The sequence below is a fragment of the Tiliqua scincoides genome, chromosome 5, assembly GCF_035046505.1.
Source record: "Tiliqua scincoides isolate rTilSci1 chromosome 5, rTilSci1.hap2, whole genome shotgun sequence".
Classification (NCBI taxonomy): domain Eukaryota; kingdom Metazoa; phylum Chordata; class Lepidosauria; order Squamata; family Scincidae; genus Tiliqua; species Tiliqua scincoides.
Window position 1 is genome coordinate 25,325,090 of NC_089825.1, and position 24,082 is coordinate 25,349,171.

General features: G+C 42.4%; 1 protein-coding gene across 1 annotated transcript in view; it reads left to right on the forward strand.

Annotated features, from left to right (window-relative positions):
- Positions 1-1,317: 1,317 nt before the first annotated feature.
- PTTG1IP2 (PTTG1IP family member 2) overlaps positions 1,318-24,082 on the forward strand; it is a 28,942-nt gene continuing 6,177 nt past the window's right edge. The window contains exons 1-6 of the mRNA XM_066628532.1: positions 1,318-1,578; positions 4,653-4,705; positions 11,839-11,947; positions 12,589-12,712; positions 18,568-18,639; positions 20,644-20,690. Of these exons, the coding sequence (XP_066484629.1) occupies positions 1,428-1,578; positions 4,653-4,705; positions 11,839-11,947; positions 12,589-12,712; positions 18,568-18,639; positions 20,644-20,690 (556 nt within the window). The 5' untranslated portion in view covers positions 1,318-1,427. The remainder of the gene's footprint in view (positions 1,579-4,652; positions 4,706-11,838; positions 11,948-12,588; positions 12,713-18,567; positions 18,640-20,643; positions 20,691-24,082) is intronic.

Below are 24,082 nucleotides of genomic sequence, written 5' to 3' on the forward strand. Positions count from 1 at the left end.
CAGATATATAATGTCCACGGGTTCTCCCGCATCCACATGCCTGTTGACCTTTTCAAAGAATTCTATAAGGTTTGTGAGGCAAGACTTACCCTTACAGAAGCCATGCTGACTCTCCCTCAGCAAGGCCTGTTCATCTATGTGTTTTGAGATTCTATCTTTGATGAGGCATTCCACCATCTTACCCGGTATGGATGTTAGGCTGACCGGCCTATAGTTTCCCGGGTCCCCCCTCTTTCCCTTTTTAAAAATAGGCGTGACATTTGCTATCCTCCAATCTTCTGGTACCGTGGCCGTTTTGAGGGACAAGTTGCATACCTTAGTCAAGAGATCTGCAACTTCATTCTTCAATTCCTTAATAACCCTTGGGTGTATGCCATCAGGGCCCGGTGACTTATTGATCTTTAATTTATCAATGAGGTCTGAAACATCTTCTCTTTTAACCTCTATCTGACTTAACTCCTCGGTTAGGAGGGGCCGTTCGGGCAGCGGTATCTGCCCGAGGTCTTCTGCCGTGAAGACAGATGCAAAGAACTCATTTAATTTCTCTGCCACCTCTAAGTCTCCTTTTATCTCCCCTTTCCCTCCCTCACCATCCAGAGGGCCAACCGCTTCTCTGGTGGGTTTCCTGCTTCTAACATATTTGAAGAAGCTTTTATTATTCCCCTTAATGTTGCTGGCCATGCGTTCCTCATAGTCTCGCTTGGCCTCCCCTATCACCTTCTTACATTTCTTTTGCCACAGTTTATGTTCCTTTTTATTCTCTTCATTAGGGCAAGACTTCCATTTATGGAAGGAAGCTTCCTTGCCCTTCACAGCCTCTCTAACTTGGCTGGTTAGCCATGCGGGCACTCTCCTGGATTTAGTGGAACCCTTCTTTCTTTGCGGTATACACCTCTGCTGGGCCTCTATTACTGTTGTTTTAAGCAGCCTCCATGCACTCTGGAGAGACTGGACTCTTTTTACCCTCCCTTTCAACCTCCTTCTAACCAGCCTCCTCATTGGGACTCAATGGGACTTACTTCTGAGGAGAAGAGCACAGGATTGGGCTGCAAGTCCCTCATCAGCAACATCTGGTTGGGCAGAAGCTTCTTGAAAGCCGCACGTGCCCATCTGTGCCGCTGTCACTGGCCACAGTTCCACCAATCAGAGCTCCCCCAGAGCTCCCCTGAGGGTGTCTTGGGAAACCACTGAACGGTCGTTCTACGCATACTAGTCTCTATGGCTGTAGTCGTGAGGGCATGGACGCTCTAGCCGTTGCCATCTCTATGGCCCGAATCCGTTGCTCGCGCTAAGGCACCGGCTTGTGACAGGAGGGGGCGCGGCGCGCATGCGCGGAGCTCGTCCCTCATTCCCTCAGCGGAGAGGCGGCTGAGAGAGGCAGGGACCTGCGTGCGAGGGGCGCCGGCAACTGCCGCGCAGAGAGGAAGATGGAGGAGGGGAAGACGACGACGGGCGCCGCGCAGGGCCTGCGGTGGCCGCTCTGGGCTCTCTGCCTGCCCTGCGCCGTCTTGCTCTGGAGCCGCCCGGTCGCGGGCACAGCGCCGCCGCCGTCGACCGCTCCTCTCGTTCCTGCTATGCGTAAGCTGGGGCGCAGGCGTAGGGGGCGTGGCTAGGCGAGGGGCGCGGCTCTGCTTCCAGACCCCCTTGAGGAGGAGCCTTGGTAGTCTGGCTTTCCCAGGGCCACCCAAGAGCACCTCTCCCTCCCCCCCCGTGCAGTGTAGTGCGAAGTCTTACCTAGTGGCACTCCAGCTGCCTGCCTCTGTGCCACAAAGGAATTGGGGGGAGGGTCATTTATGAACAAGGCGTTGGGGGATGTGAGCACCCCGCCGGCAGCATGGTGTGCCTTGCGGCCTTGTCAGTGTTGCCTCCCCCAATGTTTGAGGGTATAAAGGGGTCATGTCTGGCGTGCCACAATCCAATAACGCACCGAGTAGAAGGTGCGGAAACAGCTGTTTATTGCAGGTTAACCAAGCCAAGCACAAGGAGAACGTTCTCAGATCATGTGCCAGGTTCAACCAGACACAGCCAACCTTTTATACTTGGTTCAAAGCAATACGATTCAACAGGCAAAAGCTCTATAAATCTCCACTCCTGCCTCAGCCAAGCTTCCCTCTATCCATCCTCTTGGTAGTGGTGTCCTTCCTCCAGACACATTTTGCTGCTCTTGCAAGATAATGGTGTTCATGCAAACTGGCCCTGTCTGCTCTTCAAGCACTAAGGCACTGAGGAACTGGGACTAAAAGCACTGGGTGAGGGCATGAAGCCATCTCACCACTTGGCAGGCAAAAGGATTGCAAGCATTTAGTTTTACTTTTGTCTTTAAGTATGGAGTCACTGCTGTTAAAGCATACAGTCGTCCCCCACCACTCGGGATGTTCTATGGCCTGTCCTGGATTGCCAGGAGAGCCTGTGGCGTCATCAGTGTGCCATGAGATAATAAGGGTTGAAAACAGCTGGTTTAGAGAGTGTCACTACCACCCCTCTCCATGTAGCTGAATATTCTTGTTAGAGAGATCATAAAAAATTACTGTGAAACCTGGTACAAGCTATTTTAGCGCAATTGCTAAGAACCTGAGCAGGACTGGGACACAATCTCCTGGTACCTAAAGGAGTAAACCAGGTCCCCTCCCTTTACCACCTGGTGGTTTTCTAGTCCAGTGGTCTTAAACCTTTTATTCCCATAAGTTGCCATGACCTGACAGTTGAGGCTTCATGTGACCCCACTGGGGTCCCAATCCCAAGGCTGAAGAACACCATTCTAAAAGAAGGAAGAAGAGTGGCAGAGCCAGGCACCCCTGCCAATCTACTGCCCAAGGCAACCACTGCATTTAGCCTCCTAGATGAGCTGGCCCTGTTTTCTTCTCCCACTTTAGGTGAGCTCTCTGAGCACAAAGTAGAGCCTAACCACCCATCCCTTGCAAGCAGAAGCTGTGGTGTTCCATGCCTTTTGTTAACAAGGAACCTTGTGATAGCACCTTAAAGTGTCATGACGTGGCAATAGTTGAATGAAGAGCAAGGACACCCGAGTTCAAACTTCCCCATTCCCTGCCATTTATTTGTTTATTAGAATATTTATATACCACCTTTCCCAGTAGACTCAGAGTGGTTTATGTATGAAGGCTGAAAGTAAATCTCTTTTTCAATGAGATTTTTACAAGTATTATTTAATATTATAGAACCTCCATTTCTCCAGCTGTTTCCCTTAACGGAGTTGTTATTCTGGCGGCCAGCTGTTGCCCCTTTCAAGCTCTCACAGGCACCTGCAAACCAAGCTGCAGACCGACTTCTCAAGGATGTTATCTATGTTTTTGCCAGCTGAGGCTGCAATCCTGTCCTCACTTACCTGGGACTAACCCCCTTTGATTATAATGTGGCTTACTTCTGAGTAGACCTGCCTAGTATTGGGCTCTCAGTCTTCCATCCAATTAACTGATTCTGCTTAGTTTTCAGGTAAGGCAACAGACCTTACCTGAAAGCCTCCAGACCACAGCTCCTGCCATGAAGCTTGGTGAGTCATCTTGAAATACTGACTGTTTCTTCAGTCCAAGCATGGTGTCAGGAGGGGTCTGTCTGGTCAAGTACAAGCAAAGACACCCTTACATAAGTCACTTTTCATATAAATCAGTGCTTCCGGGGAACAAGAGGACCTTCTCGTGCTTGCTCCTAGGAGACCTCCAGCCTCTTCCCTGCACCCACTGGATACAGCAGTAGCCACTTTTGCATTGCTGCTCCAGTGGGCACCAGTGAGCTCAGGATTGGCTGTCAGAATGCCCCTTCCTCACAAGCTACCACAAGCTGTGGTAAGGGAAGAAGACAAATACTCTTGTTATTTATGCTCTAGGGATGTAGCTGACTGATGACTTTTTTTTGTAACTTATGGCCTGAAGGTTTTTAGCTGATGACTTTTGAAGAACATTAATATTGGTTGTTTGTACGAAAAGGAAGCCTAATAGATGTTTCAAGGGTGTTTTGAAATTAGATATTGCTTTGATCTTATGTGTTTGAGAGTGCAAAACTAATCTTTTAATAACTATGAGTGAAAATTTGTGCTCTAAAAACCCATTAGAGACACTTAAAGTTTTTCTTGCTTTTGTGATTTTAAAGTCGGTAACAGATTTTTAAAAATGTCTCCTGTGACAACTGTAGATATCGTAATTTGGAACAAATGGCAATCCAAGGCATTTTTGTGAGGCTTACTTGCAAGTAATTGTAAATTGCAATTTTTAAAGACTGGTCAGATAGAACAGATTAATGATAATTTCCCAAAGAGAAGGTTGTTGGGACCAAACAAGATGCGACTTGTGAAAAGCACAACATGATTCTCCCTTCGCCTCATTCCTTCAATCCTGCCGTTTAGTTGGAAACGGGACCCTGGACTCCAGAGCTGCTTTGATTTTCAGTGGAATAGGAAACCCCATTGTTCCAAGCTATATTTAATATTAGCACCTTATGTTGTAATTTGGTATACAATATGTTGAAAATAAAACTGGTTGGGCTCTGGTGTTCAAGTCACGATCTGAAATACTTTTCAAAACAATCTAGATCTAAATGTTGTTACATCTGTTTGCATGCCTGCATATCTCTGTCAGAAAATATTAAAGACTGTTTTCAAAAGCTTTTGATTTTTCATGCAGGATTTTATTCTCTTACAGCATGCATTGCTTTTACTGGAAAGACTTGTGGAGAATGTGTAAAAAATACTAAAGTAAGTTGTGGCTGTTTTCTATTTGTTGGGGAAAACTCTCTAGTGATTCTTAAATGCTAATGGTGTTTGGACTAATTTATTTCATGCCTAGGCATGGAGGCAGAAAAAGAAATATGTTTGGATAGCATCTGTTGCTATTCTTCCATAGAAAACAAAACTCTTTGCACTATGAAAGGGAAATCATAATGTACAAGGGCCCAATCCTATCCAATTTTCCAGTGCCGAAGCAGCCGTGCCAGTGGGGTGTGCGCTGCATCCTGTGGTGGTGGGGCAGTCCCATAGGCCACCTCAAGGTATGGAAACATTTGTTCCCTTACCTCAAAGCTGCATTGCGGCTGCACTGAAGCTGGAAAATTGGATAGAATTGGACGCTAAGACAGCTTACGAGAGATGCAGTTAGGGAGTTGTGCGTTTGGAGGGATAATTAGGAAATCTCTGTCTGTGCATGCGTGTGTTTAAACCCTCCCTTCCACTCCAGTAACTTAGTCGAATATAAAATTCCTTTATTCTGCAGACTCAGAGACACAACTTCTGTGGGATAAAATAATGCTCTTATATTGGAGAATTACAACTGACTGCTTGGCACAGAGTTCAAACATTTAAAAATCTATTTTAAAATTAGTTTGAAATGCAGCTCTTTAAATGTTTAGCATCCAACTTGAAGAAAGGATAAGCATATTTTGCACAAGAAGTACAGTACATCTTTTTAAAAATAGTAGTTGCTATTATAGAAGGTGGGGTTTCATTTAAAAGCAAAAACTGCTTTTAAAAAACATAGCTGCTGCTGTAATTGCCATGTAAGTGAGTTTTTGTGAAGCATACTCTTTCTAGGCATACACTCATTGCACAAACTTGTGCAGCTCAACAAGTGTTCATTGTATCTTGTATTTTAACTCACGGTATCTCGAGTAGTGGTTTTTGTTGGCTCAGTGTGTTTACCCACACCACTCTGCTTAGCACATTATTCTGGATTACCATAGTTTGTAGCACCAAATTGATGTAGTATACAGGCCAGGATGTAATAGTGGTTGTGTTGTATTCCAAATGCTGCTTTTGCATTTTCAGACTGCAATCCTATGCAGTCTTCCTTGGGAGTAAGCCCCATTGAACTTGCTGGCACTTATTTCTTGTAAACATACATGGGATTCAGGGCCTCTGAGAGGATTTTTATCAGGGGCTACAAAGTTTCTTTTGGGCCCCTGTGCTAAGGTGGAGGGGTGAAACAGAGTGGAGGAAGGTGGTGATGGGCAAGCAGACTAGGGTCAAAGCAGGGTGAGGAGAAGGTAGAAACAGATGGAAAAGTCTTTGGAGCCCAGGTCTACCCACTGATGTGGCATCAGTAGTGTCCCCAGCATCCCGTACGGGCAACAAGTCTGAGTAGATAGGAAAATGTCAGATCCCAGGAAATTTCTGGGCCCCCTCTTTTGGCTCCTGGGCCCCCCTTTTGACATTGGGCCCGGGTACAAATTACCCCCTTTATCCCCCTCTCCTAGGTCCTGATAGGATTGACTGTCAGTCTGTATTTGTCCAGCTGATGATTATTTCAGATATAAAACTTCATTTTGAGAGTAAGGAGAATCACATAAGTGTTGTATGGTTGTAGTGGATGAACTTAATTATGAAACTTATTCCCAAGAAAGAAAACACCATAAATTATGTTCACATGCTCTTGTCTCCTGTGCACTGAAATTGCCTCTGTCGCTTCCTTGTTTATTCAACTAAGCAAACCAGAACTGGAAACCATGCTTAAACAAATTTGTTTTTCAATTTCATTCAATCAGTGGTCAAGTGTTTTTAAAGTGTTAACTTTATAGTAATAATAAAAAATGCTTTAAGATTCAACAGGATTGATACTTATACTAATTTCAAAACAAATTGGGAAATTTATTGTTTCCCAATAAAAGTTTACTTTTTTAAAAAGTAGCACATCATTATAACTTCTTATAATTTTGAGTAAAGTTTTTAAACTTGCAAATCATTTACTGAACAGTTCTTTATATTTTTCCTAGGACACCAGGATCAGTGTAGAAATAAAAATAATGAAATTTAAAGACAAAAGTAAAGCAAAGTAACATCATATATTTTCTTTTAAAGGCAGTTCTTCTTAGTTTTCTTTAGTCTAATTCTTCAACCATTCTGTATTCATGAAATACTGTATTTGGCAGTTTGTGATCGTGATCAAATAGGCCTTATTAACAATATTTGACCAATCAGTTGATTGGCAAGTCAACCCAACACAACTGTTTGCTTGGTTTGGATGTAATGGTGAACTATGGTTTGTGTAGACAAGGAAATGAGAGATTCAAGAATCCCATGGTTTTTGTAAGAACCATCAAACTGTAATTGCTATTGCATATGTAATGTGCCATAGAAACTAATTGTAAAAAGCAGTATGGAGGGCCCCCATATCAGCAGATCTCATATCTGCTGTTTCAGTTAACTACAGTTGTAGGAGGGCCCCGCTGCAGGCAAGGGGAGCTGCACTTCCCTCCTCTCTGGTAGTTCTTCTGAGCCCTAGAGAGGCTACGCGTGTCTGCAGGCCTCAAAATGGCAGTTTCATCCAAATGAGGCCCGCAGAAGCTATGCCCACATGCGCGCTGTCTCTCTGGGGCTCAGAAGACCCTCTGGAGGCGAGGGGAGCACAGCTCCTCTCACCTCCAGAGGGCAGGGGGGCATCCTTGGTATCTGCAGATTCAGCTATCTGCAGGGGATTCCAGAACCCCTGCAGAAACCAAGGCATGCCTGTAATTATATTTTAAGTACTACCAAATCATCTCCATTGCATTAGAGCAGCTTTTTTGGTGTAATGATACCTCTTGCAGAATTTAACTGCATGTGAAGCTAATAGCAGTGAGTTTAAATGCAGTCTGTTAATTTCTCATTCACATGTCAGTTGAGATATTATTTAATAGTATATTTCCACTGTTTTTCTTACTTTCCCTAATTTGCATTGTGAACAAGTATGGACTGAATTGTACTATTTGAAGTTCACAGTCCTAAATTTTTTTTTTAAAAGCTTGTTCTTAGAAAGATTGTATCCCTTTCTGTTGAATGGTTGTATTTTGCCTCCAAGAATAGCTTTATTGTTTCAGACTAACATCTACCCCGATGTCCCATGGCTAGTAACCATTTAAAGTAAGCGTTCCTGGTCACCTTTTGCTGTTCAGAAGTTTCGGTTCAGAGAGAGCTTTATCATATGTAAAGCTTATATTTCTGAAGGAAAGTTGGGAAGGAGGTATCATGGCAAGGAAGACAGAGATGACAATGAAAGGAGCAGAATAGAGTCAGGAGATGATGGTGAATTAGAGGAAGAATGAAAGAATAAGGGTAGTGTTTCATGCCTGAAAGAGAAAGATGAAGACATAGCAAAATAGGGTTAAGGGTGGGGAGTAACTGTCCTTTGTGTCATGTTTTTCTAGGATATTTACTTCAGCATAGCACAAACATAGTTGCCATACTGGTAAGATGATGTGAAATCAAGTAACTTCTAGGCTACAGGAAGGTTATTAAATCAATGTAAAATTATCTTGAAACTGTTCAGCACAGGCTGTACTCTGATGAGAGGATGGTAAATGATGCTGCAGTAGTTTCTCAGTATCATCAGCATCTTCTCTAAGGAAGACAAGCTGGACATCAAGCCAGTTGATATGTGCATAAACACAAAATATTTAGAGATGGTTTCTAAGAAAAACTGTTGGCAATTACAATCAATCAATCAATCAATCAAACCTTTATTAGGCATAAAAATTAACACATAATATCTCTAAACAATCCAATATATAAGTATATGTTAAAAAAGCAAATAAAGATAAAGGTTAAAACAGAACAATTTACTTGTGCGGTAACTCCAGGTTGCTTAGGACCAACAGATTAGCCCTCTTCAAGTTACTCAGGTGTAAAAATTTCGCAACTGGAAGGGTCACAAGTTTAGAATCTCCCGCCAACAAAAATTGTAGGTAAACATTCTCAGAAAGACCTTTTTTAGTTCTTAATAATGGGAGAAGGTACTGATCTCTAGGCACTTGATTGCCAACACAGTGCAAAACAATGTGTAAAAGAGAGTCTACCTCTCTAAGGCCACAGTTACAGACTTGTTCTTCCTTCGGGGCATTTCTAAACCTGCCAAGTAGGTCTTTAGAAGGCAACACATTGCAGCGAGCTAATGTAAAAGCCCTCCTTGCGAAGGGGCACTCCAAGAAGGTCAGATACTTTGGTTGTTGACCAAATGTATTACTTAGGTGGAAATTCAGGGGCAAACATTTTTTTTGTGCTGCACCCAAAATCTCTTGCCTTTCTATATCAGTTAATCTTGTTATCAGGAGCCTAATAGAAACCTCAGGTGTAGCAGCTCCTTGTAGATCTGCCTCGAGGCCCATTTGTCTGATTTTCTTATAGAAAAGAGCTAAGCAGGGAGATAACATTGGGTCAGTCAGTATCCCTTTTAACAAAGGGTTTTGATCAGCCCTGAAGCACACTTTGGCCCAGTATTTTAAGAAACGGGACCATGCTAGAAACTCCAGCCTATATTGGCCTGTCTCCAGGCAGAGTGCCGTATAGGGAATGCAATGCGGAACACCTAAGATTTTGTATAAAAAATTTGAATGGATCTTTTCAATCAAATCATTTAATGCTGGCATCCATATAGGAATGCCATACAAAATTTGAGGTGTAACTTTAGCATTAAAAGCTTGGAGAGCAGCTGGAACAAATGAGTTACCCCAAGAAAAGAAAAAGCAGGTTATAGCCTGGACAACTAATTTGGATGAGTTAATTACTGTGAGGCAATGGGAAGACCAGGAGTGCCGGTAGTGGAACCGGAGACCAAGAAACTGGAATTTCTTGACTTGTTGTATTGATTTACCACTAAAAAGCCAAGACTGCAGTTTCCAAGAGTGCCCAAACACCACGATCTTGGACTTATCATAGTTTAACAGCAGGGCGTTGTTGGTAAAATATTCTATACAGGCGTTAAATTAGATTCAGTGGAAACTCCTTTACTTTTGTACGTAGATGATATGGATATCCCGCACTAAAATAGAATTACGGAGACTGGTTAACGCCTGTTGGCAATTACCATATATGTTCATGTATAAATCAAGAAATTTAGGTCTTAAAATGGATCTTAAAAATCTGGGTTGACTTACATAACAAGCTTATATGGTAAATTTTGTCATAAACTTGCTCTTAGAGCAACTCTTGAGTTTAAAGGAGACAAGAGAGGCAGAGAGGGGCCCATGAGTGAGAGAGAGAAAAACATTACACAAGCACCCACCTGTGTTTTCTGAGCTGCACAAAACACATTTGCAGCAACACCGGCTTGGGTAAGTTGAAAGTAGACCCATATGGAATGGAACATTCCATTCTGTTGCAGCTGCATCATCATTTTTGCTTGCAGCTGCACTAGCCTGGGTTGGTGGAAGGGAGGGAATAAGCCTGCAAGCTAAAGCAGCATCAAGTTTGGTTGCAGCTGCACCGCCTGAGTAAGTTGGTGTGAATAAGCCTTCATGGAATGGAATTTCAGTGGCGTAACCCTGCAGAAGTTGCCTCCATGGGGGCAATAACCTCCTCCAATCTCTATTTGTCCATAGGAAAATCTAATTTTTGGCTACAAATTTGTCCTTAAGTTATTTATGACTTATACACAAGTATATATGGTAGGTATTCAACACAAAGATACTGAATCTAGAAAAATACTTGGTAATTACGGTATTTTAATAGAAAATAAAAAGAATTTAAGATTGAAGGATGAAAAGAACAGGGAAGGAAAGAAAAACAAAATGGAAAAAAGCGCCCAAGCCTTTGGGCCTGTCATTTTCTTGAACCTCATACACATTAAATGCTACCTTGGAAAAAAATAAAATAAAAGGTAAATGTCAACAATTAAAAAAATTAATGGAAGTTTTATAATTAACAGTAGAATCCTGTGCATGACTTCTCAGAAGTAAGTCCCATTGAGTTCAGTGGAACTTACCTTTAGGTGATTTTGTATAGGAGTGCAGTCTAAGAGAATATTGCAACAATACAGCGCACTTAGATGTGTGTTCCCTTAGAAAAGAGAACTGTTGTATCCCTTTGCTATGTAAATCACGTGGGCAGCTTTTTCTGTTGACAAATGTTAAATAAATAAATAAATACTTTCACTGAGTATGTAGAGAATAATGTTATTGGGACAAAGTGCCTGCTGGCAAGTTATTGTCAATGAGTCCGAAGGTAGATTACTCTTTATCCTGTATTCCAAAAACCAGAATACTCTGAAATCCACAACTTTTTTCAGCAGTGACGTGTCATAACATGACCTTGGGCATTAGCTTCATGCATTCCTAGCAGAACAAGAAATTATGGTTCAGTGTACACAAACTGTGTTTCATGCACAAAATTATTTAAAATATTGCATAACATTATCTTCAGGCTAGATGTATAAGGTGTATATGAAGCATGAATTTATGTCACTTGGGTCTCCTCTCCTCCCCAAGATATCTCATTATGTTTACTCAAATATTCTGGAATACAGCAAATTTCAGGACACTTCTGGTCCCAGACATTCCAGATAAGGGATACTCAACCAGTAGTGTTACCAATCTCTTCATAAAAAAGACATAGTTGTATAAAATCTGATCAAAAGAGACATCTGTGGCTAAGGTAACAGGTTCTGGGGTGCAGTCCGTAGAGGTGGCACATAAGAATCAGAAGAAAAAAAAATTTAATTTTACTTCTGTAAAACTAACTCTCCTTTTTGCTTAGAGTCTGAAAAAAGGTGGAGAAGGATACGTTTCAGATTTTTTTCTTTCTTGAGTTCAGAAATGTCTAGCTACAGTCCTGCTGAACAAAAAGATGCTTGACTGATGCTAGCAGCAGATTAAAGATGCCATTAAGGTCTGGAGAAGTGAAAGATTAAGGGCCAAATCCTATCCAACTTTCCAACACCGGTGCGGCCGCAATGAAGCCCTGAGGTAAGAGAACACATGTTCCCATACCTTGAGGAGGCCTCTGTGACTACCTCCCCATCACAGGATGCATGTGCGCCCCATGGGCACAGTTGTACCGGCACTAGAAAATTGGATAGGATTGGGCCTTGACCCCCTGAGGCTCTTCCCTTTATGATAATATTTTTGTTTATTTTCATTTCCATTTAGTGCCTTTGGTGTTCTGAAAATTCCACTTGTATGGACTATCCTACAAGCAAACTGATTCCACCGTCATCGGTGTGCCATCTCTCAGAGGCTTACTGGGCAGTCTGTTGGTGTAGGTATTGATTGCATCTATGTTTAAATATGTGATTACTTTTATTGGAAGCCATAAAATGACAACTCTCCTTTCCACGCAAGAATTGTTAACTTAGTGTATCCGAGGTTTCTTTTTTATGTGTGCTATTAGCTTTGTATGTCTTTGATCAGTTTTATAGTTATCTTGCAAATAGTGCTAAGCAGTCATTAGTGTGTTGCCTGAGCTTGCATTATAAAGATTGTTTTTTCTGGGAATCTTTTTCCTGAGTTGTATACTGCTGGCCTTTAATATTTCAGCAGACAGAAACTCCGGTCCTGTTGGGATGTAGGCCTGAGAATAAAGCCAAGTTTTCTTCCTAGTGAAATAACTCTCTCCTGATGTGTTGTGCTGCTATTGTACATGCACACTCCCCTTTACTGGCTTATGTAGCCTAACTAATGAGCAGAGAACTTGTATAATGCTGTGTATGAATGTTTAATTGTGTAATCTTGGGCACGCAAAAGATGGACGTTGGTGCATCTCTTTTGTGAAGCGGATTTCTAATGAAGTTCCAGACATGCAAATGTTTCCTTCCTTGAAGCACTCCTCTGTTGCTGTTTTACTTTACCTCCCTCTTGTAACTTCAAATGTACTAAAACTCCGCTTTTTAATATTCACAGTCAACTTTGAGGACATGCTCATTACCATGGGTGTTGTAGCAGGTGTCTTGCTGCTGCTTATAGTAGGCTGTTGCTGTTGCTGTCGCTATCGCTGCTGCTGCTGCAGAAAGAGTCATCCTATGGGGTAAACCATTTTACTCAGTAACTTGCTTTTTTCTCAGTTCGTCCTTGTCATCAAGTTGTCATTGAAATTAAATTCAGAAGCAAAACAAATTTGTTTTGGGGAAAAAAAATGAAAATGCTAAGTCTGTCCTATGTTCTTGATTAACACTTTCATGGAAATTACATATGTTTACATAGTTAGGTTAAGCCATATTAAAGTGCAAAATAACGTAAGCATTATTCAAATGATTTATTTACAGTGCAGATTTAATTTCTCTTAGCAGACGTTCTGCAGCAGTGTTTTAGCCTCAGAGATGCTTGTACTGCCACTGAAGTGGGACTTAACTGGGAGCACGTGTGCTGGTTGCCATTGAAGTGCCTTTGTGCTGATTTAAATTAGTACTGTATTTACATTATTAGTTACTGCACAGGAGAGAGTGTCACAGCTGAACCATCTGCTGAAGATGATGATGGTACTAAAAATAACCTTGCAGTTAACCCCTTGCCTGGAGCATGCAGCAGTTCCCTCTTAGTGATTAGCTTGTCAGATCTACTTCTCAGCCTTTATTGTATTAAGATATTAATGAGCTTCCCCAGTTTGTTAACTGTAATAATTGTGATTGCTTTCCAAATGCACTTAAGTGATGGTACAAGCTGGTTGGCACTTGGGCAGGTGCATTAGAGATAGATAATGTTGTTCTCCTTTGACCCCTCAACAAATCTTTGATTCTAATTGTTGTGATTGGACCTATCATTTCCTACTGTTGAAGATGAATAACTAGAGGTGTTTGAAAATGGTTTTATTTACCTTACTCAGAAGTAAGCCCATTGTGTTCAGTAAGACTTAGGCTGTAATCTTATTTTACTCACCTGAAACAAACACCTGTATGAATAATAAATTATGGTTGCACAAACTAGTTCAGGAGAAAAGGCTTCCCTGTAAGGACTATTCATAAAAAATTATTTCAAAATCTCATTGCCCATATATTGTGGTATTAGATACCTGTACAAATTTGGGTGAAATACAAGATAATAAGTTTGTATCAATTTTGAACAGTTCTGTTTAATGATTCCTTTTAAGATGGATTCAGATAACTGCTCTCCACCTGTACAAATTTGGGTGAAATACAAGATAATAAGTTTGTATCAATTTTGAACAGTTCTGTTTAATGATTCCTTTTAAGATGGATTCAGATAACTGCTCTCCAGCTGTGTAGTGATTTTTATATCAATCTGTGATGAGATAGTGCTTGTTTCTGTAAAGTATTCAGTCTCCCAGGCTTACCAGATAACTTGTGGGTATCTATTATCTAAGGTAAGGTGGGAGTCCTTTTTTCTAAGCTAGTTTTTTGTATGGCTCTTTCCAAGATGGCATTTAAAACCATCCTGTTAGGATTAAGCATGTGTTCTAGTTACAGCTATTATCTGATAACTTGAATCTTTAGAACTGCCAGCTGTTCTAATTCATAGCAACATATTACCTTTTGCCCTGAATGGAAGATGTGCTAATATGTTATAGATGGCACCTTAGTAACTATGGCGTGAAGCTGCTAGCTAACACATAGTTCATGTCAGCTGCTTCTATATATTATGCAGGATATAGAAGTGACACAGTCACTGGCAGAGGATTTATAATCTGTGTGAATTCTCCTTCTGTGATCCCATTATACAGAGGAGATGGGCAAGTACTGGCATGCCTCACTTAGTGACATTCCCCTTAAGGACCAATCGCATTTATGATGGCACTCCCCTAAATGCCTACTATTATTAGAAGCTAGTCAATTTCACTCTATTACCTTACACAGATACCATTCAGCTGGGATTGAATGTAGTGGAATGTAATGATTGAGATATTGTCACTGTTAAGTGATGCACACCTGTACAGGAATGTCTGTGTTTTGATCAAATCTTTGCCTTGGATGCACAGTTGCATTTATCTCTAGGCAATAGAGTTGTTTGGTAATCTATTTGGTGCAGACTTTGCAAAACTCTTATCTAAGGTGTTGGGGAAAAAGGTGTGCTTGGGGGGAAAAAATAATCATGACCCACCTTATGACCTTCAAGCAAATCTCAGATATCTGGTTTCAGTCATAGGATTTCTCAATAAGGGTTAAGCTTTATATTCTGATATGAGATGTGTGCAAATTCATTTAAACTTGTAACTCACATATCTTTATGGGAATAGATCCCAAAGTGTGAGTTGCAAACCCAAGCACAGTGGGTGATGTTCTGGGCCCTCCCAACCTTCACTTGCACCAGTTGGGGCTCTAAATAGGAGTCATTCTGGAAGCCCATTACATTCTGGAGCCTTTTTTTTTTTGCTTCTGAAAACTGGAAGTGGCTTATGGAGGCTTCGGAGGGCCGGGTTCTGTAGAGTAGATTGTCAGGCTAGGAGAGGCATCCAGTAGCACCAGGTGCATCGCGACCCACAGCAGGGGCCAAGGTGGGTTGCAGCATTGTAAGTTTTGGGAACCACTACAATAGATAAATTCTTAAGATTGTTGTATGGTAGCTAAGAAATCTTATTTGTCTACACAGAGTCATCTAGTGGAGGTTTTCCAAGTCGGCTGAGGATGGTTTCATCTGGATTATCAGAGAAATGAGTTGGACTCCTCAGTGGCCCACTACAACCAGTTTGCAAGATGATTTGCAGATAGTGTTGCTTGCAGCCAACTTAGACCATAACTTAGATGCTAGTTTGATTAGTTTTATTGCTAATACCACTGCGACTGCTTATTTTAGCTTGTGTAGCCCAAGAACATGGATAGGATCTTTGGAAGCATTTAGTCGACCACATCTGCTCTTGAGCCTTGCCCATCCTGGCTCATGAAAGTGGTCAGAGGGGGACTAGACAAATGGATGGGGAGAGTGATCATTTCTTCTTTGGCCTCAGTTTTACCCTAAATCTTGTAATAGTTCAGTCCAGACATGGCCAACCTTTTCACTTTGGGGCTCCTGTAGAGGAGAGAATTTCAGCATTTTGTCTTTTGTGAGATGACAAGCTGCACCTGCTGAAATTCCCTTCTCCACACAATAGTTAAAGGTCCAGGAGCTCTAAAGTGGAAAGGTTGGCCAGCATTGGTTCAACCTGCTCTGAAGAAGTCCTCCTTGGACCCTAACTTATTTAACAGCTACAGATCGGTCTCTAATCAACTATATTTGGGCAAGTTGCTCCAACATATGATGGTGACTCAGTTCTAGGGATTCCTAGAATAAACAAGTATTCTGGATCTATTTTAATCTGACTTCTGACCCAGCTTCTGAGGTGGCCTTAGTAGATGACCTATTCTGAAATTGAGCAGGGGGAATGCATCCCTGATGGTTCTACTGGGTCTCTCAGTGGCTTTCAGTGCCATGGTTTTCTTCTGAATAGCCTTGCCAGGTTTGGACTTGGCAGTGCTGTTTCACTGTGGCTCAGCTTTCTGAAGAGTAGGTTCCAGAATGTAGACCTTTGTTTGGTACCATGCTCATTGACTCTGGATGTTCCTCAAGGTTCTATTATGTCCCTCATGCTCTTTAACAACTGTATGAAATTGCTGGGGAGGTCATCAAGGGATGTGGAGTTCAGTGTTACCAATTTGTGAATGATACCCAGCTCTGTTTCTTGTTCCAGTCTTCACCCAGGAAAGCAGTGGGGAACCCTAAATTTAATCTTGAGAGGACAGAGGTAATGTTAATGAGGAGACCAATAGCCTGGGATATGGATTGTCATCTTATTCTTAATGGGGTAGCGCTCCCCTTGGGGCTGCTCCTGGATCTGGCCTTAAACCTAGATATTGGCTATGGCTAGGAACACCTTTAACCAGCTTTGGCTGGTTTGCCCACTGGATCCAGTCCTGGTTTGGATAGACACATGTATTGGTAACATCTAATTTGGTCTATTGTAACCCAGTGTATGTGCCTTTGAAAACTGCCTGGACAACTAGTATGGGATGTAGCTGCTAGGTTCTTTATGGGAGCTATAAATGTGCATTTTTTGCTTGTACACTTTGGGGCATAATTCAGAGTGCTGGTGTTGGCCTGTAAAGCCTTGAACAGTTTGGACTTGGTTACCAAAAGAACTGTGGCCTCTTGCAAGAATCTTTCCATTTTTTGAGGTCATCTCAGATAGCCCTTTTGATATTCTGACTGACAGCTGTCTGCACTACGGCTTTTTCCATTGTACCACCTGGCCTGTGGAATTCTTTCCCTCCAGAACAGTTGTTCCCATCCTTAGGAGCCCACAGACCATTAAGACAAAAATTGGAACCACATGCAAGCACCTCACTCCCACCAGTGCTCCCAGTGGACTACCAGAGAGGGCAGAGAAGAGATTGCCCATAGCTGCAACCGACATGCTCTGGTGGTGTTGGGAGTATATGCTTGCTCAGGAAAATACTGAAAGTGCCGGCTGTGGGTGTTCCTTGTGGCCCTTTCTGGTAGTCCATGGGAAAGTGGTCGCTTGGCAAGATATTGGAAGTAATAGATCTTTTTCTGAGGCCTCTTGGACCATTTCTCAGGGTCTCACAGACCACCTGTGGTCCATGGACCAGAATTTGGAAACCAGTGCTCTAGAACTTAAGATTCTCTCCTGTTTGCTGGCTTTTCATTGAGGTCTCAAGACTTTTTATTCCTTCTGTCTTTTAATTTAGACTATTCAGCTTGTTTTATGGCCACTATTAAGATTCTAGTATTTTTTATTTCCTGTTTTGTTGCTTTTATTGTATAAACTCCACAACAAAACTGATTTTAAAAAAATCAGTTTCCAGAAGAAGAGTCCTATAAGCTACAGACAACTCTATTATTATTAACAGTATTTATATACTGCCTTTCAACAAAAAGTTCACAAAGCTGTTTACAGAGAAATATCAAATAACTATTGACTTCCTTGTCCCAAAAGGACTCACAATCTAAAAAAGATAATTAAAGATTCCATTTCGCCTTAGGGGTATTTTTTCTGATTTTCTGTAATATCCATTACCTACCATGTCCACTGGATGTCAGCATTCTTTCCTTGAAATGCTCATTCAAGAGCATTCTGTATCCAAAGAGCTGCATAACTAAATCTTCAGGGGAAATTTAGACTAGTCACTAGTGGGTGTTGAACAGCAGGTCCAATACTGCATAACAACCCATTTTTGGAACTGGGGAAATCTGAAGAACAGTCTTTGATGTGACATGAGGGTGTGCCTCACAAAAAGAAGATGGCGGAGATTCTTCTGGGCATGTTCAAACAGCACTTTGGTTCCAAGATAGATAGTGTTTCTTATTTCCCATCATTCAGTTTAGATATATGATACTGTTGGATTAAGGACTGGGAAGAACCATATTTTGGTCCCCAGTCGTCTTCTGATCCTTAGTCCATACTCTCTTCTGTGTGATTTCATGCAAGGAACTACGCTAGCCATTACGTAAATAATACCTATTTTCAGATGTCATACTGTGATGTCCAAGGAAATGGGTGCCTCAGTTTTCCATATTACTGGTAGCAGGGCCACTGCTTCTCTATTGTGGTAAAAGAAAAAATTACAAAATCTGATGCATTTGGAAGTGTAAGCATAGACCAGGGAGTAGCAGAAAAGATCCACTGTTGACACAGAATGGTGTTCATAATGACAGTGTGTTCTACAAGTATGTTTTTGTAAGCGTTAATACAGGACATAGAGTGAATTGTCAGTTAGTATTTGACAACATGGTTTCAAATAAGCATATGAATTAGAAAGTAAAAGATAGTTCTTCTGAATATCTCATAAAGGAAAAATGCTGCAATTTTTTTTCAAGTGCATTCAAGTAGAGAATGTAATGGAGATCTTATAAGCTGAAAATATTGAAACTCCTGAAGATAACTACTGGCATGCAACTTCTTTGAAATAAAAGAGTGTATTTCTTATTTCTTAGGAGACTAGTTGAAGAAGAAGAAGAGAGATTTATAAGAGATCGGGAAGAAAAAAGAATGCAATCTCTTCACCGGTATGTTTGGAAGCATTAATAGCACTCTTCTAACATTTACTGGGCATTATATTCCTACACATTAAGGCAACTTGCTGTGCTTTTCAGCTCTTGTCTATAGTAATTTGGGGCTTGAGGGGCAGCCTGGTGTTGTGCTAGGAGCAGGTCTAAATCTGCTTCACGGCCAGTGGCGGTAGAACTGCAACCAAATGGAATGCAGCTGTCCTGGGTTGGTCATATCTAGAAATACTGTCTACAGCTGCAGGGCAGCAAGACATTCTGTCCCAGTGCTGCTGCTTTCTGGTATGTACAGCCTTGCTCGCTCTTGGAATCTGCTACATATCTACATTGTTTGTAAGTCATACACCCTGTCCAAAGTCACCCAAGGTGATGTACGCATAATACAGTTATAGCCTTTTAAAATATAAGGTAAATAAAAAAGATCTTCCATGCACTTTTCCAAAGTATCTGCCAGAGAGAGAGAGAGTCATTTTTCCAGTAAGTAAAAACATTGTGGAAAATATTTGTTCTGGTAGGATAGACCTGTGAGAGTCCTGCTCGAATATTAGCTATAGTTATATTATAACAATAATTTGAGCAAAGACACTTTTTATTTTCATTGGAGAAATATAGGTGGAGGATCCTGACCTATTTCTGCCCAGCCACAGGGCAGATTTGTACACATTTGATCACTGTTGCATATATGCAATGTTGGGCAGAAATGGCTTAAGAGGAGTAGAGGAACTGACCAAATTTATCTTGGCATAATATCCAACTTGATGGCTTTTTGCTGGTGTGTCTTTTTTGAAAAAGATTGTGGCTGGGCAGAAATAGGCCACAATGATCTTTTTTTAGGCCAATTATATTTTTTTTAGATCATACTCTCTTGAAACAGTTTCTATTCTTTCCCTTAGTCTCTAAATGAATGTAACAAACGTAAACAGATCTCAATGCCATTATTTTGTGTACATGAATCTTTTTAAAAAAAACAAAACACCACTATTTATGGAAGTAAAGTAAGGAAGAAGTAAGATTAATGGAGATTTTAAAGTGTGAGTGTGGTAGGTTTCAGTAGCATTTGCTATAATCTGACCTCTACCCCATAGTAACTATCTCTGCTGTAGTGTGAAGCAACCCTTAGTTAAGTTGCTGTTCTGACTTGGATACTTCAGCTGATCCTGTCATAGATTGACAGGGCTGTGCTATGAATTGTAAAAAGTTAAGAAAAATTGCCATTGTGGATCACTTGGGTGAAACAAAGAGTTTATAAAATCTGTACAATGAATCAGTCCAGTGAACCCTATGATCAGAATGCAAATGTGACTGCCATGTCCTGAGTATAAAGGACTGGATCTTTTGCAGTGTATATTATGTCCTGCTAAATTTATTGCTGGCTTTGGGCTATTGCATAGCAGCAGCTCTCTCAACAGTCTTTCCAAGTTAAGCTACTAAAATGATTAGTCCTGGAGTTTTCTGTGGACAACCTGGGGCTAGAAGGAATGCTCTCAGATCTTCTATTAATATAGGATCTGCCTGCTTATGAAAGCATCTACATTATTTCTGTGTATTGTCTGATCATAAATGTTAGTAGATGTTATCTTTAGTAAATCTTTCTCATCTCTCGAAACAGCTGCATATGCCAGAATGCATAATAAATGTGTGGTTATTCACTCTGCCCACCTCCTTGATTGGAAACTCGCACACAGATGTGAAGAAACATTTTTGAATGAAGGCTGATTTAGATGTTCCTTCCTCTCAGGCACTACAGATGTGACAATTACTCCAACTGCTATACAAAATTATAATCTTCAAATTGTGCTATGTTGATGTATCCCACTGTTAGATATGTGATGCTGCAGTTTATTCTGAGGCATGGTTATGATTGTGGTGGGTTCCATGTTCTAGTGATTTGTATGTTTTGTTTTAATAGGCATGCAGTTGTGCCTTGTACTGATCGGTCATATTTTGTTGATAAATTATTTTTGACTTTTTAAAAATATTCCCTAATGTTCATAACTCATGCAGGAAACATGAAAGAAAGTTGAAGCATGATGAGATACGCAAAAAATATGGTACGTATAATGAAATTTTAGTAACTTGAATTAAATCTTTCTTTTCACATTAACATATAGCCCAAACAATTGTTAATAATGACCATATGGAAGTAACCAGGTGACAAAAAAAAAAAAAATGACTGCTTGTTGGCATCCTTGCTAGAACCTCTTATCTTGCTTGTACCCATGGACATGAAATAAAGGTAGTATTAGTGATCTGCAATAATAATACATGAAAGCTCAAGGAGATAGGAGAATACACCTGTTTTTCTGCTTTACATGACAAGTAGGTCTCAAAAGGCAGGGCTTAACTTGACAACCTAAATCATGGCACTTTTTTAAAATTTTCACATTTTAAAACTTGATTTGTGATTTTTTGGGGATCTCCAGTGAAGCATTTTATCAGCCATTGTTCTGAATGTTAAATCTGAAAGAGGGCACTTACTCCTTAGGCTGCCCCTGCAGCTTAACACCAACAAACTGTGAGTTTAATGTTGTAGTCTTGCATATATTTATCTGTGGGATACATGTTTGTGTTTAACTGAGAGTCACATTCTAAGGTTTGTTACCAGATCAAACCATCTCAGAGCCCAATCCTGTGAACTGCAGCACGGCTCCATGCCATGGACCACAGTCGCAAACGTGCCATAAGGCCGCCAGAGCCGGCCAGAGCTGGGCTAGCACGCGGCTGTTGCCCAGGTTCTGCGGCTCAGCTGTCTCCCAGACTGCCGGGCTGTGGAACGGGAGGCGGGGGCATGGCCGGGGGCGTGGGGGAGGCGTTCTGAGGAAAGGGAGGCATGTCGGGGGCGGGCGGGAGGCGTGTCAGGGGGAGGGGGAGAGGCGGATCTGTGACCTTTTGGTCTGCGCTAAAGAGAGTAGCCCCATTGTGGGGCTGCTTTCCTTATTCGGAGGAAGGGTATGAACATCCCCTTCTCCCGAGGTGCCTCCCACAGTAGCACGGGAGGCGCAGGATCTGGCGTCAGCCCTCCATGGAGCCGCCAAGCCTGGGCACTGTGGGCAGCTCAGGATTGGGCTGTAAGTGAGGTATACTATTGAACATACAGTAAAACTCATGAAAACAGACTATTATTTAAACATAAATTGTGCTGCATTGTGTTTAGAACATGTAATATTTAATTTTTCTCTTCAGTATCCTCATCAAATCTGACTGTTTGATAGCCAGATAAGTCCTTAAGAAGAGGTGAAAAGATTGTGAAGTGTCAGTACTTTGCGAGCTTCAATGTTATAGATGTTTTAAATTTAGCATCCTTTTTTATGTACATGCTAGCAGCTTGCTTGGAAGTTAATAATAATAATAATAATAATAACTTGGTATTTATATATTGCTTTTCTGTCATCAGATTACTCCTCTGACTTTATTCAAGGTGGTTTACATAGGCAGGCATATCTAAATCCCTCAAGGGGATTTTTACAATCATAGAGGTTCTCTCTTTTAAGAACCAACAACATTTCAGAATGGATCTTCCTGGTTTGGTCTCACTTCTGGCCTCCTGTTCTCCCAGCAGGCTGACAAGCAGCTCCATCTCTCACGTGGAGGGCAGCCAAGACACTTCTTGATTCCAAGAGCAGGTGGAATCACTCAGCTCGGCTTGTCAGCTGCTTCATGGTCTCGCCATTCTCAGCCGTTCAGGGAACTGCTGGTGTCCTCGAACTGGCGACCTTCTGATGTTTATTTTTGGGCTAATGGAGTATCTACCCTCTAGACCAGACCCTCCTGCAGTTTGAATTTACAGTGGACCATCCTTATTTGCGGGTTAGGCACCCATGGATTTGACTTGGCATGGGTGCAGACCTGCACTGTAGGGCCTTACCTACCCTCCCAGACTCAACAGGAAGCACCTTCTGGTTGGAGGTCCTCTGATGGCTACCCTGTGCAGATTTCAGTATCTGCACAGCTCTCCAGACTTCAGATACCAAGGGCCTACTGAAGATGGCCAACAAAATACTTGCAACAAAAATCCAGCCGAAGTTAAGCATTTTTAAATAGTATGAATGCTGTTTCTGAAGTCTGGTCTGACCACATGCTTATTGTGAACAAAAATAATCTTTACCACTGTATAGAGGAGGAGATTGTTCTAAGCAGATCAGGGTATCCTGGGGGTAAAGAGTTTCTTCACCTAGGATTCAGACCTCTGATAAGAAAAGTTAAATTCTATGACCTGTTTCTGTTGTAGTGTTTAAAATTGTTAATGAACAAAAAACTCCAACCCACCATTATGCTTATTCTGCATAATTCAATTCCATCGAGCTACTGAACTCCTACTCGCAATCGTAACTTGCACTGCAGTGGGGAAGCCAGCAGGCCTGCCTCCATATCCGGTGCAAGTTTGGGGCTGAAAGCAGCTCAGCCCAGGGTAAGGGGAATTGCTTCCCCCTTACCTTGGGGAGAGATGCCACAGCCCCAGTGGGTCTGCTTGGATCTGCTCCACCTAAAGAGGTGGTGCAGATCTGAGCAGCCCGGAGCTGCACCAAGCTGCCCAGGGTCAGGATCTGGCACAAGTGCCAGATCCTGGCCCTGCCACTCTGCCGCCTGCCCACGGGACTGCCCGCAGCCCCACTCCCCCACCACAAAATGCCTCTCTCCAGTTCCTATGCCCCCCCGACCCCTGCACCAACCTGGAAAGGCCGGCACGAACTTACCAGGCCTGGGGCCTGCATCAGCACAGGGAGGCCGGCACACGCCCTTGTGCCAGCCTCCACAACTCCTAAGTCAAAAATGCCTTATGGCACATTTACAACAGTCCTGGGCCAGTGCAAGGAACTTGTGCCAGCCCAGCACGTTCTTTGGATTGCTCTTCTAAGAGTCCAATCCTGAGCTTGACGAGCTGGCGCGCTATGGCACATTTGCAAGGCTTACCGCTGGGCAAGCGCTCGTGCTAACTCAACGCTGGCCGGCAGTGGGCTAGCGCCAGGGGAGCGCCAGGCCTCCCCCACTTGGCGGTCGCACGGACTGCCGAGCCGCACTGAGGAAAGGGGGGGAGGAGGGGAGGAGACGTTTCGGGAGGGGGGAGGCAGGCAGAGGGCAGAGGGCGGGGAGTAGGCTTGACAGGGAGGCCGGGGTAGGGCGAGCAGGAGGCATTCCAGGGGGAGGGAGGGAGGCGGGTCCGGTGGAGCTATGCTCCACCAGATCCAGAGCGCTTGTGCGGGGCTCGGCGCCCTACACAAACACTTTTACCTCATTGCAGGGCTACTTCCCTTACCCAAGAGAAGAGGACAAAAGTCCCCTTTTCCTGAGGTGCCGCCTGCGGTAGCCCAAGGTGTGTAGGATGCGGCGGCAGCTGTGCCACCGAAGCTGTGTGTTATGGGAGCTCAGGATTGGGCTGTCAGTCTCCTGTATGACTTCTGAAATTTCACCAAGCAGTGCTGCTAACATCTTAAAGCTTCTCATA